Source organism: Clinocottus analis, unplaced genomic scaffold (genome assembly GCF_023055335.1).
Source record: "Clinocottus analis isolate CAN_PGR_092001 unplaced genomic scaffold, fCliAna1.0.p SCAF_2, whole genome shotgun sequence".
Classification (NCBI taxonomy): Eukaryota; Metazoa; Chordata; class Actinopteri; order Perciformes; family Cottidae; genus Clinocottus; species Clinocottus analis.
Window position 1 is genome coordinate 267,869 of NW_027175931.1, and position 12,132 is coordinate 280,000.

At 46.6% G+C, this 12,132-nt stretch overlaps 3 protein-coding genes across 3 annotated transcripts in view; 2 read left to right on the forward strand and 1 right to left on the reverse strand.

The window, feature by feature from the left end:
- Positions 1-27: 27 nt before the first annotated feature.
- Positions 28-4,697, reverse strand: lipt2 (lipoyl(octanoyl) transferase 2). Its single transcript, XM_068584555.1, has 5 exons — positions 4,510-4,697; positions 3,558-3,695; positions 2,637-3,109; positions 1,527-1,653; positions 28-808 (listed from the first exon to the last, which is right to left on the reverse strand). The coding sequence occupies exons 3-5, from the start codon at positions 2,943-2,945 to the stop codon at positions 579-581; spliced, it is 666 nt and encodes a 221-aa protein (XP_068440656.1). The 5' UTR covers positions 2,946-3,109; positions 3,558-3,695; positions 4,510-4,697; the 3' UTR covers positions 28-578.
- Positions 4,505-9,185, forward strand: rnf169 (ring finger protein 169). The gene is made up of 6 exons (XM_068584554.1): positions 4,505-4,797; positions 5,803-5,873; positions 5,949-6,017; positions 6,151-6,251; positions 6,318-6,408; positions 7,496-9,185. Exons 1-6 carry the CDS (start codon positions 4,518-4,520, stop codon positions 8,612-8,614), a joined length of 1,731 nt encoding a protein of 576 aa, XP_068440655.1. The 5' UTR covers positions 4,505-4,517; the 3' UTR covers positions 8,615-9,185.
- A 2,155-nt stretch (positions 9,186-11,340) lies between these two features.
- spcs2 (signal peptidase complex subunit 2) overlaps positions 11,341-12,132 on the forward strand; it is a 2,141-nt gene continuing 1,349 nt past the window's right edge. The window contains exons 1-3 of the mRNA XM_068585001.1: positions 11,341-11,427; positions 11,804-11,887; positions 12,007-12,132. The exon at positions 12,007-12,132 is cut by the window's right edge and continues 34 nt beyond it. Of these exons, the coding sequence (XP_068441102.1) occupies positions 11,386-11,427; positions 11,804-11,887; positions 12,007-12,132 (252 nt within the window). The 5' untranslated portion in view covers positions 11,341-11,385. The remainder of the gene's footprint in view (positions 11,428-11,803; positions 11,888-12,006) is intronic.

The window sequence follows — 12,132 nt, forward strand, 5'->3', positions numbered from 1 at the left end:
AAAAACACTGTGGAAGCATCCACATGAGAACCGTAATTTGAGGATGTGATCTTTAAAAAAATAAATTTAAAAAAGTTTTTTTTCTTTTCTTTTGAAAATTAATATTTGGGGCTAATTAAAAAACATCCGGGGCTTTAGCCTCGAAATGTTTTAGCCTAGGGACGCCATTGGTGTGTGTATGTATGTGTTATTCATAATCAAAAATTCACTCAATTGAAGCAGTACAAATACATCATGTGATCTCTGTATTCTCATCATGAGTCCTTCCTCACCAGGAAGTGTCGATCCACAACTTCATGACATGTTGCATCCTGGTCCCTGAAAACCACCTGGGCCCTTTGAAGTTCACAAACTACCTCTAAAAACAGGATTCAATACTTTAAATATCTTTTCTTCTTCTTTTCACTCCTTAAAAATGCTCTGAATTGTACAGACGCACAGTGAAGTTCACTGTGTGCAGCTCTGCTGCCTCCTTGTGGACATGAGTACAAACAAGCGTCTCAACATCGTTCTGCATTTCTTTCCTCTAAATATTTCAACTTTTTTCCTCAACTCTCCATTTCTAAAAGCTCTTTCTTTCACAACATTGCGTCTTCGTCCGCCAGGCGGCAGTTGAACCGGTCCCTGAAGGCGTCCAGCAGGTGAGGGACGGCCTCGTCCACGCCCACGTCCCTCTGCAGCTCGGCGCTCAGCGACGTCACCCCTTTACCCACAATGCCGCACGGCACCACGTGGTCGAACCACGACATGTCGGTGTTGCAGTTCAGAGCCAAGCCGTGAGACGTGACGTAGCGGCCACAGTGGATTCCTGCAAAGAGACGCTGAGTCAGGAGAAGGACTTGAACCCTCCACCCGCAGGAAGATCAGCTTCAGGTGAACATGACATCATGTGACAGGATGTGGGACAAATAATACAAACACTGGGGATGTGGAACACACTTCTGTGGGATTAAAGGGGTCTGTGAACAGATTAAAGGGGTCTGTGAACAGATTAAAGGGGTTTGTGGACAGATTAAAGGGGTTTGTGGACAGATTAAAGGGGTTTGTGGACAGATTAAAGGGGTTTGTGGACAGATTAAAGGGGTCTGTGGACAGATTAAAGGGGTTTGTGGACAGATTAAAGGGGTTTGTGGACAGATTAAAGGGGTCTGTGGACAGATTAAAGGGGTTTGTGGACAGATTAAAGGGGTTTGTGGACAGATTAAAGGGGTTTGTGGACAGATTAAAGGGGTTTGTGAACAGATTAAAGGGGTTTGTGGACAGATTAAAGGGGTTTGTGGACAGATTCATTTCTACCTTGATTTTAATCCAGTAGTAACTTCAGGGCTTCAACACGTGTGGTGTTAACTGATTGATCATTAAGTTTGTTTTAGGTTCAAATGTTCAACCCTAAAATGTTCCAAATAAAACCACAACCTCTTTGCTCCTCAGCAGAACTTAACTACGTTACTTTAAAGTTGGACGACATTGTTGAATTTGGTAAACAAAGTTGACAACAACTTGTGCGTGAGGCGCTGGCGGCGTACCGATGGCACAGATCTTGTTGTCTGCGACCCAGACGCCGGTGTGAGGAGACGTGGACGCGACCACACCGAACCTGCTGCACACGGAGATGACGGTTCTCTCCAGCTCGGAGACGTACCAGCGCACGCTCTGCGGGAACAGAACACACCTCAGTACACGTTAGTACACGTTAGTACACGTTAGTACACCTCAGTACACGTTAGTACACGTTAGTACACCTCAGTACACGTTAGTACACGTTAGTACACGTTAGTACACGTTAGTACACCTCAGTACACGTTAGTACACGTTAGTACACCTCAGTACACGTTAGTACACGTTAGTACACCTCAGTACACGTTAGTACACGTTAGTACACCTCAGTACACGTTAGTACACGTCAGTACACGTTAGTACACGTTAGTACACGTTAGTACACCTCAGTACACGTTAGTACACCTCAGTACACGTTAGTACACGTTAGTACACGTTAGTACACCTCAGTACACGTTAGTACACCTCAGTACACGTTAGTACACGTTAGTACACGTTAGTACACCTCAGTACACGTTAGTACACGTTAGTACACCTCAGTACACGTTAGTACACGTTAGTACACGTTAGTACACCTCAGTACACGTTAGTACACGTTAGTACACCTCAGTACACGTTAGTACACCTCAGTACACGTTAGTACACGTTAGTACACCTCAGTACACGTTAGTACACGTTAGTACACGTTAGTACACCTCAGTACACGTTAGTACACGTCAGTACACGTCAGTACACGTTAGTACACCTCAGTACACGTTAGTACACCTCAGTACACGTTAGTACAAGTTAGTACACGTTAGTACACCTCAGTACACGTTAGTACACCTCAGTACACCTCAGTACACCTCAGTACACCTCAGTACACCTCAGTACACGTTAGTACACGTCAGTACACGTCAGTACACCTCAGTACACCTCAGTACACGTTAGTACACGTCAGTACACGTCAGTACACGTTAGTACACCTCAGTACACGTTAGTACACGTCAGTACACGTCAGTACACCTCAGTACACGTCAGTACACGTTAGTACACGTCAGTTGTTAGCCGTCATGGAGTCCAGCGCAGGACGCGCTCACCTTCGTGAAGCTGCCCAGGTGCAGCACCGGGTAGCAGACCAGCTGTCCGGGCCCGTGGAAGGTGATGAGTCCTCCCCGGTTGGTGCGGTGCACGTCGGCCCCCAGCAGGCGGAGCCGGTCCAGCAGGGGCCCCGGGTACGGGTGCTGCCGGAGCCCCGTGGTGTAGACCGCCGGGTGCTGGCACAGCAGCAGAGCGTGAGCCGGACCGGACCGGTGCCGCTCCACGTAGAGCTGCTGCAGCCGCACGGCCTCCTGGTACGGGACCAGGCCCAGACGCACCACCCGCACCAGAGGCCTGCCGGCCCGCATCAGGACCCGGACCAGGACCAGAGACCAAGACCAGGACTAGAGACCAGGACCAGGACCAGAGACAAGGACCAGAGATCAGAAACCAGGACCAGAGACCAGAGACAAGGACCAGGACCAGGACCAGAGACCCAGACCAGACTACAGACCAGGACTACGGACCAGACCTGCATGGACACACAGCAGAGAGCAGTGGTTTGGAGGCCTGAGCTTCAGGTGAACAGGTTCAGGACGATAAAGAGTTTTTTACTGTTTCTTTTTTACTGGTTTAAGAAAGGAGTTGTGAATTCATTATAAATCATGGTTCTGTTTTTATGGTTTATTGCTTTTTAATGTAGTAAACATAATGTGTACTTTAATAGAATTAATATTGTATAATATTATGAACATTACCTGTTTATCTGCTCAGTTTAACCGGTAAAAAGACACAATATAACAAATAGTTTTAACTCCATTTAGGAATTCATACTTCAATGGAGTTTCAATCTCAAGAAAACTCCATTAATACTCTTTTTTAAATAATATTACTACTTGTGTATTGATCAATAAATCCTCAAATCACAGAAGTGCGTGACGTTTACAGGTAAACATGAAAGCTGTCTTCAGGTGTCTCACCTGTGTGACTTTCCTCTATCGGCTCGTGTCACTGCTGTCCGCCATTGTTGTTGTTGTTCTTTCTTCCTCGACGGTGAAAAACATGTACTTCCGGTTTCAGCAGCACTCTGCTGCCGCCTGCAGATCCGTATATAAAACCTTTAAACGATGAAAACATACAATAGTTTATTTGTATTCATCAGAATGTGCTTTGAGATGTTAAAATAATGTGTTCATGGATGTTGAAATATTTTATTACCTTTCATCTATTTCTTTATAAGTGAATTGGACAGAGACACAATATATATATATATATATATATATATATATATATATATATATATATATATATATATATATATATATATAATATATTATATATATATATATATATATATATATGTGTTATATATATATATGTTATATATATATGTCTATATGTTATATATATAACCAATATATTATATATTTATATATATATATATATATATATATATATATATATATATATATATGTGTTATATATATATATGTTATATATATATGTCTATATGTTATATATATAACCTATATATATGTATATATATATATATATATATGTTATATATATATATATATATGTTATATATATATGTCTATATGTTATATATATATATATATAACTATATATATATATATATATGTATATATATATATATATATATATATATATATATATATATATATATATATATATATATATATATACGTATAGAATATTAATAGCCGATGTTTTAAGCTCGTTACGGTCGTAATAAAATAAAGTAAACGCGTTTTATTTTGAAGTTATTCCCGAGTCTGACGTCAGAGGACGGCTCGAGCCGCGTTACATCTCCGCGGTTGGAGGGCTGCGTGCGCATCCAATCTGCGTAGCGCTCGCGCAGTTTCGACGGCGGGGGAGGGCGGGGTTTGTTTTGAGAGCGAGAAGACTTACCAGGCAAGATGGCGACCGCAGGGTCCGCCGAGCAGCCCGGGACACCGGCCAGTGGCAAGCCCCGGTGCGGGCCCGCAGCAGGGCGCGGGTCCGGGTCCAGTCCGCCGGAGAACGATGCGAGGAGGTGCACGGGTGGGCAGCCCGGTGGCAGCCCGCTCTGCGGTCTCCCTGCCGGCCGACGAGCCCAGAGACGCCCCAGCAGCGGAGAGCGGCTCCGGAGGAGGAGCGAGCCCGAGAGGAGCGGCAGCGGCGGCGGGGCGGGCAGGAGGGACAGCGACAGCCAGAGAGGTCGGTGTGGGTACCGGGGATGAGGCCGCCCACAGCCCGCCGTGGCAGTGCAGCCTGCAGGGTGTTTGTTTCACTAACCAACCGCGTAGAGTGTAACTTTATAATGAGTTTAACCAGGAGGTCATGAACCCGCAGCAGGAACTGACCTGCAGTCAGCTGAGCGGCCCTCATGAGCTGGACCAGCAGTAAGAACTGACCTGCAGTCAGTAGTGGGTCCGTATCTGGCCCACGGGAAGCAGTTGGTTCTCGTGGGTCAGACACATTAAAAGGTGCTGGAGGACAAGTCCAGACATGTTGTGGAGGAGCTGATGTACTACAATACTACTACATTATTACAGTACTACTCCAGTACTACAATACCACTCTAGTACTACAGCATTACTACAGTACGACTCTAGTACTACAGTACTAGTACTTGGATCTTGGGAGTCTTTTGTGTTATGTTGTTGACATAAGTTTATATTATGTTGTTGATATAAATTTATGTTGTGTTGTTTATTCCTTCATGTTGTGTTGTTTATTACTTCATGTTGTGTTGTTTATTACTTCATGTTGTGTTGTTTATGTTGTGTTGTTTATTACTTCATGTTGTTGTTTATGTTGTGTTGTTTATTCCTTCATGTTGTGTTGTTTATTCCTTCATGTTGTGTTGTTTATGTTGTGTTGTTTATTACTTCATGTTGTGTTGTTTATTCCTTCATGTTGTGTTGTTTATGCCTTCATGTTGTGTTGTTTATGCCTTCATGTTGTGTTGTTTATGCCTTCATGTTGTGTTGTTTATTCCTTCATGTTGTGTTGTTTATGCCTTCATGTTGTGTTGTTTATGCCTTCTTGTTGTGTTGTTTATGCCTTCATGTTGTGTTGTTTATGCCTTCATGTTGTGTTGTTTATGCCTTCATGTTGTGTTGTTTATGCCTTCATGTTGTGTTGTTTATGCCTTCATGTTGTGTTGTTTATGCCTTCATGTTGTGTTGTTTATGCCTTCATGTTGTGTTGTTTCCTCAGAGTGCTTCATATCTCCGGCTCTCGTCTTAAAGTGCGGTGACGTTTCCTCGGCATCGGCCAGCAAACACAAGGTGCGTCCGGTTTCCTGCGGTCCGTGAACGCAGCAGCGTGCGGTGCGTTCAGGGACTGACGGGTTTGTGTTCCAGGTGGAGGAACGAGACGAGCTGAAGAGGAGGAGCTGTAAAGACGAGACGGCCCGACGCGAGGAAGAGCCAGTAAGACCTGTGTTTCATGTACACTATATACATGTGTGTGTATATACATATATATGTGTATATACACATGTATATATACACATAGTGTGTATAATCTGGGTTGTAGCGGTTCTTGTTCCTTGTGGTTCTTCAGGGTGTTCTGTCCGACTCGGAGAACGAGGAGCCGTTCAGCAGGAGGATCAGGAACATCTCGGCCTTCATCAGGAAAACCAAAAGCTCCGCCGGCCTCTCCAGGTGAGCTCGCCGACGTCACGGTGTCATGTGACATCGAGACCAGCTGACCGTGTTCTTCTTCTTCAGTGGTGCTCAGAGGAGCCAGAGCTGCAGCGAGCCGGTGGAGGACCGAGGGAGGAAGACGAAGGTCGTCACCCAGCCGGCCCTCATCGACCGAGTGAGTTACACGACCTGGAGATGTGAGAGAGAGAGAGGGAAGGAGGGATGGGGGGAGAGAGATAGAGAGAGAGAGAGAGAGAGAGAGAGAGAGAGAGAGAGAGAGAGAGAGAGAGAGAGAGAGAGAGAGAGAGAGAGAGAGAGAGAGAGAGAGAGAAGGAGTAGCGGTGCAGATCTTTTATCAGGAACAACATGAACAGTGTGTTCAGTAGTAAGGGTCCCTGTGAGGGACAAACCACTCCTTCTTTGGTCTATGTTCAGTAGTAAGGGTCCCTGTGAGGGACAAACCACTCCTTCTTTGGTCCATGTTCAGTAGTAAGGGTCCCTGTGAGGGACAAACCACTCCTTCTTTGGTCCATGTTCAGTAGTAAGGGTCCCTGTGAGGGACAAACCACTCCTTCTTTGGTCCATGTTCAGTAGTAAGGGTCCCTGTGAGGGACAAACCACTCCTTCTTTGGTCCATGTTCAGTAGTAAGGGTCCCTGTGAGGGACAAACCACTCCTTCTTTGGTCCATGTTCAGTAGTAAGGGTCCCTGTGAGGGACAAACCACTCCTTCTTTGGTCCATGTTCAGTAGTAAGGGTCCCTGTGAGGGACAAACCACTCCTTCTTTGGTCCATGTTCAGTAGTAAGGGTCCCTGTGAGGGACAAACCACTCCTTCTTTGGTCCATGTTCAGTCTGCTTCTTATCTTAAAGATGTTAAAGACCAGCAGTTGATTCACTTCATACAAAAGCAATAAGTGTTTTTCATGTTTTCAGTTCAGTTTTTCTTCCTCAGTGATAAAGTCCAGTGTGTGTTGTCTTGAACAAGTGACCTGAACATCTTGTGATGTGAGGAAAGTTTGTTTTATTCTGACTTTTTCACAAAAGATGCAAACTTTTTTGTCTCTAAAAAAGTTGGAATGTTTTTTTCATTCCCACTTTTTACACAACATTTTAAAAAAATGTATTTTTTCTGTGAAAACATTGAGACTCTTTTTCCCGCCCTGAAGCACCGTGCTCTGAAACTAGAGATGGAGACATGGACGTGTCTCCTGAGGGAGTCCTCATGATGATGACCCTGAAGCTGTGTTCCTCTGGTCCTGCAGGTCGGCATCAGTCACAGTTTCGCAGCAGGGATCCTGCTCTCCTCGGAGAACAGCCGCTCCGTCTCGGCTCCCGTCACCGCCGACCGCCGGCTCGCCTGGCGCGCCGTCGTCTCGTCGGCGGCGACTCCCGCGGGCGTCGCCCGGCCCGAGCGCTCCATCAGCCCCGAAAGCAACGACAGCATCTCCGAAGAGCTCAACCACTTCAAGCCCATCGTGTGCTCGCCGTGCACGCCGCCCAAACGGCTGCCGGACGGACGCTTGCTGGAGCCCGCCATCGTGAAGTCCACGCCCAGGAACCTGACCCGCGGCCTGCAGAAGGCCACCAGCTACGAGGCCAGTCCCGCCGTCCTGCAGAAGTGGAGGCAGATCGAACTGGACCGCCAGAGCCTGAAGGTCAACTCCAAGGCCACGCGGACGAGCCCCGCCAACGAGCTCCACAACAAGGCCGGCGGTGGCGAGGACGCGAGGGCCCGCCGGTCCCCGCCGGGACGCGGCGGCGACGGCGTGAGGGCCGCCAACAAGAGGAGGCTGCTGTTCGAGCCTCCGGCCGGAGACGCCGACTCCTTCCAGAAGCAGTCTGTGAAGATCCGGGTGCCAGCGATCCGCTACAGCAGCGAGGCCGCCTTCAGGGGGAGCTCTGACTTCGAGCCGGCGGCGGGCGCTCCCGAATGCGGCGGCGGGTCGCTTTTTAGCCGAAAACAGTCATTCTCGCCATACGCTAAGAACTCTGGTTTCCAGTCCTGTAAATTAGTGCCAAAGGACTCGCAGAGTCCGAGGAAGGAGTCCGACGGCGGCCTCCACAACCAATCTACCTCAAGGAGGGGCAAGAAGCGGGAACAGAAGACCAAACACCTGGACGCGGAGCGGGACGCGGACCTGAAGCGGAGCCGCTCGGCCGGCCAGGAGGCCTTCGACGAGCGGTACGTCCGTCAGGTCCAGCAGGAGCGCCGGGACCGGGCCGTCGCCCTGAAGCTGCAGAGACAGTTTGACCGGGAGAACCAGAGCGCCGACCGCCGGAGGAGCCCCGACAAGTACTTCCTGCGGTCCTGGATGTCCAACCAGAACCACCGCAGGAGACGTGGCCTCAGGAGATCCCGGCGAATCAACAAGAAGCACTAGAGAGAGAAGCCCGGTTGAACCTCCTCCCGTACGTCTCGGTGCCGAGTTCGAGGTCCAGAGACGGACGGAGGAGGTTCATACATGCATTGAATGTTTTTACACCACGGAAAACTTTGACTGTACTTTAAAACGCTGTTGAGGGAAAGAACTGAACATGTACCTTAACTTTTCACCAGCAAATCACCAAAAACAGAATGAAAGTGGGCTGAAACCCACGTGGGACTGAACTCCACCAAAGATCTAGAGGGACTGGTGCTGTGTCCACTGGAGCCGAGTCTCCAGCCCAGGACCTGCTCCCACTGCCGTACTGGTCCACCTCTGTGCTGACGGTCTTCCAGTCTGAACGTTCGCTGGCTGCTGGACTCCGCTGCCGCTGAGGCTCATGGGTACTGTAGTCTCAGCGCGCTGTGGATCAGGAGCCACTGTGTGTTTGGGGTGAAAATGTAAACAAAAGCTTTAAGAAGGTTTTCTGTCTCAAGCCGTTTTGATGAAACCTGATTTAACCGGAAACTTCTGGATCAAACAGGATGAAGGTCAAAGAACTCCGAGTCTGAGATTAAAGTCACGGGAATATTAGAAGAAAAACTTGTGTTGTTTTGATTTGGTTGATCAACTTTTTAACATCATCAAACACCTTTAACACCTTACACAATGCTACACACCTTACACAACGCTACACACCTTTACACAACGCTACACACCTTACACAACGCTACACACCTTTACACAACGCTACACACCTTTACACAACGCTACACACCTTTACACAACGCTACACACCTTTACACAACGCTACACACCTTACACAACGCTACACACCTTTACACAACGCTACACACCTTTACACAACGCTTTACACAACGCTACACACCTTTACACAACGCTACACACCTTTACACAACGCTACACACCTTTACACAACGCTACACACCTTACACACCTTTACACAACGCTACACACCTTTACACAACGCTACACACCTTACACAACGCTACACACCTTTACACACCTTTACACAACGCTACACACCTTTACACAACGCTACACACCTTTACACAACGCTACACACCTTTACACAACGCTACACAACGCTACCCGTCTTTACACAACGCTACACACCTTTACACAATGCTACACACCTTTACACAACGCTACACACCTTTACACAATGCTACACACCTTTACACAACGCTACACACCTTTACACAACGCTACACACCTTACACAACGCTACACACCTTTACACAACGCTACCCGTCTTTACACAACGCTACACACCTTTACACAACGCTACACACCTTTACACAACGCTACACACCTTTACACAACGCTACACACCTTTACACAACGCTACACACCTTTACACAACGCTACACACCTTTACACAACCCTACACACCTTACACAATGCTACACACCTTTACACAACGCTACACACCTTTACACAATGCTACACACCTTACACAATGCTACACACCTTTACACAACGCTACACACCTTTACACAACGCTACACACCTTTACACAACCCTACACACCTTACACAACCCTACACACCTTACACAACGCTACACACCTTACACAACGCTACACAACGCTACACACCTTTACACAACGCTACACACCTTTACACAACGCTACACACCTTACACACCTTTACACAACGCTACACACCTTTACACAACGCTACACACCTTTACACAACGCTACACACCTTTACACAACGCTACACACCTTACACAACGCTACACACCTTTACACAACGCTACACACCTTACACACCTTTACACAACGCTACACACCTTTACACAACGCTACACACCTTACACACCTTTACACAACGCTACACACCTTTACACAACGCTACACACCTTACACAATGCTACACACCTTACACAACGCTACACACCTTTACACAACGCTACACACCTTACACAACGCTACCCGTCTTTACACAACGCTACACACCTTTACACAACGCTACACACCTTTACACAACGCTACACGGCTTTACACAACGCTACACACCTTACACAATGCTACACACCTTTACACAACGCTACACACCTTTACACAACGCTACACACCTTACACACCTTTACACAACGCTACACACCTTTACACAACGCTACACACCTTTACACAACGCTACACACCTTTACACAACGCTACACACCTTACACACCTTTACAGAATGCCAAACACCGGACAGACGAACAGAATATCTAATATGAGGAATAATGATGATGATAAAGAGATATGATTCTTTCAGTTGATGAAGTTTTAAATATGTTAGAGCTAAATGTTTTGTTCTGTCTCCTGATAATAACTATATTAACATCTGAGAACAATCTCAACCTAATCGTCAGCTTTTTAATGGTTTATGACATCAGAGATCAAGTTAAGTGTTTAGATAAAGAAGATTGTTGAATAGAATATAGTGATAAAGCATAACCATAAATATCCATAACAAACATCTTTATTAAGAATTATTAGTATTATTATATAATATTGTGAATTATAGCGTTAAATGTTTGAAAGAGAGTGAGGTTCTCCCTACTTTGAGGTAAAGTAACATTATTTTATAAAATATGGTCATTTTCAGTTTTTTTGTCCTTTTATTAAAATGTTGTTTAAAGTTTAGTGGGCGCGCGCACTCTGGCACGCGGACGCGATCACGTGAGATATCACACGTCATCGCGTTCTTTCCGACGTCGGTGAGAGCCAATCAGAAACGTCCAGCTCACTGGCCGTATTCGGATCGGAAGACAAGATGGCGGCTGCGAGGAACGGAAAAAGCGGACTAATGGAGAAAGTGAGGCTTCAAGTTGTTGATTGCTTTCCGTCAGATAGAAAGAAAATATCCGGCTTGTATTTATTTATACTGTCAGCTCTCCAAGAGCCGGCGCTGCTGTTCAGCTATTTTAATAGCTAACGCTTAGCTTACTGCTTCCAGCATCACCAGGGTCCATCCAGAAAACAGGCTATTTAAGATGAGTTAACTGTTGCACCAGCCTCCATCCAGAAAACAGGTTATTTAAGATGAGTTAACAGCTCTACCAGCCTCCATCCAGAAAACAGGTTATTTAAGATGAGTTAACAGCTCTACCAGCCTCCATCCAGAAAACAGGTTACATCCTGATGACAACAATCTATAGTAATAATCCTTGTGTTTGTCTCTTGTCTTCCAGTGGAGGATCGATGAGAAACCAGTGAAAATAGATAAATGGGACGGAGCCGCTGTAAAGAACTCGCTGGATGACGCTGCAAAGAAGGTGAGCTTTTATTCTGAAAGGTCAACATCTATCATGTGTTGGCATGACTTACCAGTGGTCAGTAACCAGTAAATAGTGGTCAGTAACTAGTGGTCAGTAACCAGTTATCGGTCCTCCAGGTGCTGCTGGAGAAGTACGGGTACGTGGAGAACTTCGGGCTGGTGGACGGCCGGCTGGTGGTCTGCACCGTGTCCTGCCTGTTCGCCATGCTGGCTCTGGTCTGGGACTTCCTGCACCCGTTCCCC

Coding starts and splice junctions, on each gene's coding strand:
- lipt2 (XM_068584555.1), bottom strand. CDS start 2,945: ATGCGGGCCGGCAGGCCTCTGGTGCGGGTGGTGCGTCTGGGCCTGGTC. Junction 1,654..2,636: donor ACCTGGGCAGCTTCACGAAG/GTGAGCGCGTCC, acceptor CTGTTCCCGCAG/AGCGTGCGCTGGTACGTCTC. Junction 809..1,526: donor CAACAAGATCTGTGCCATCG/GTACGCCGCCAG, acceptor GTCTCTTTGCAG/GAATCCACTGTGGCCGCTAC.
- rnf169 (XM_068584554.1), top strand. CDS start 4,518: ATGGCGACCGCAGGGTCCGCCGAGCAGCCCGGGACACCGGCCAGTGGC. Junction 4,798..5,802: donor GGACAGCGACAGCCAGAGAG/GTCGGTGTGGGT, acceptor TTGTTTCCTCAG/AGTGCTTCATATCTCCGGCT. Junction 6,018..6,150: donor CCCGACGCGAGGAAGAGCCA/GTAAGACCTGTG, acceptor GTGGTTCTTCAG/GGTGTTCTGTCCGACTCGGA.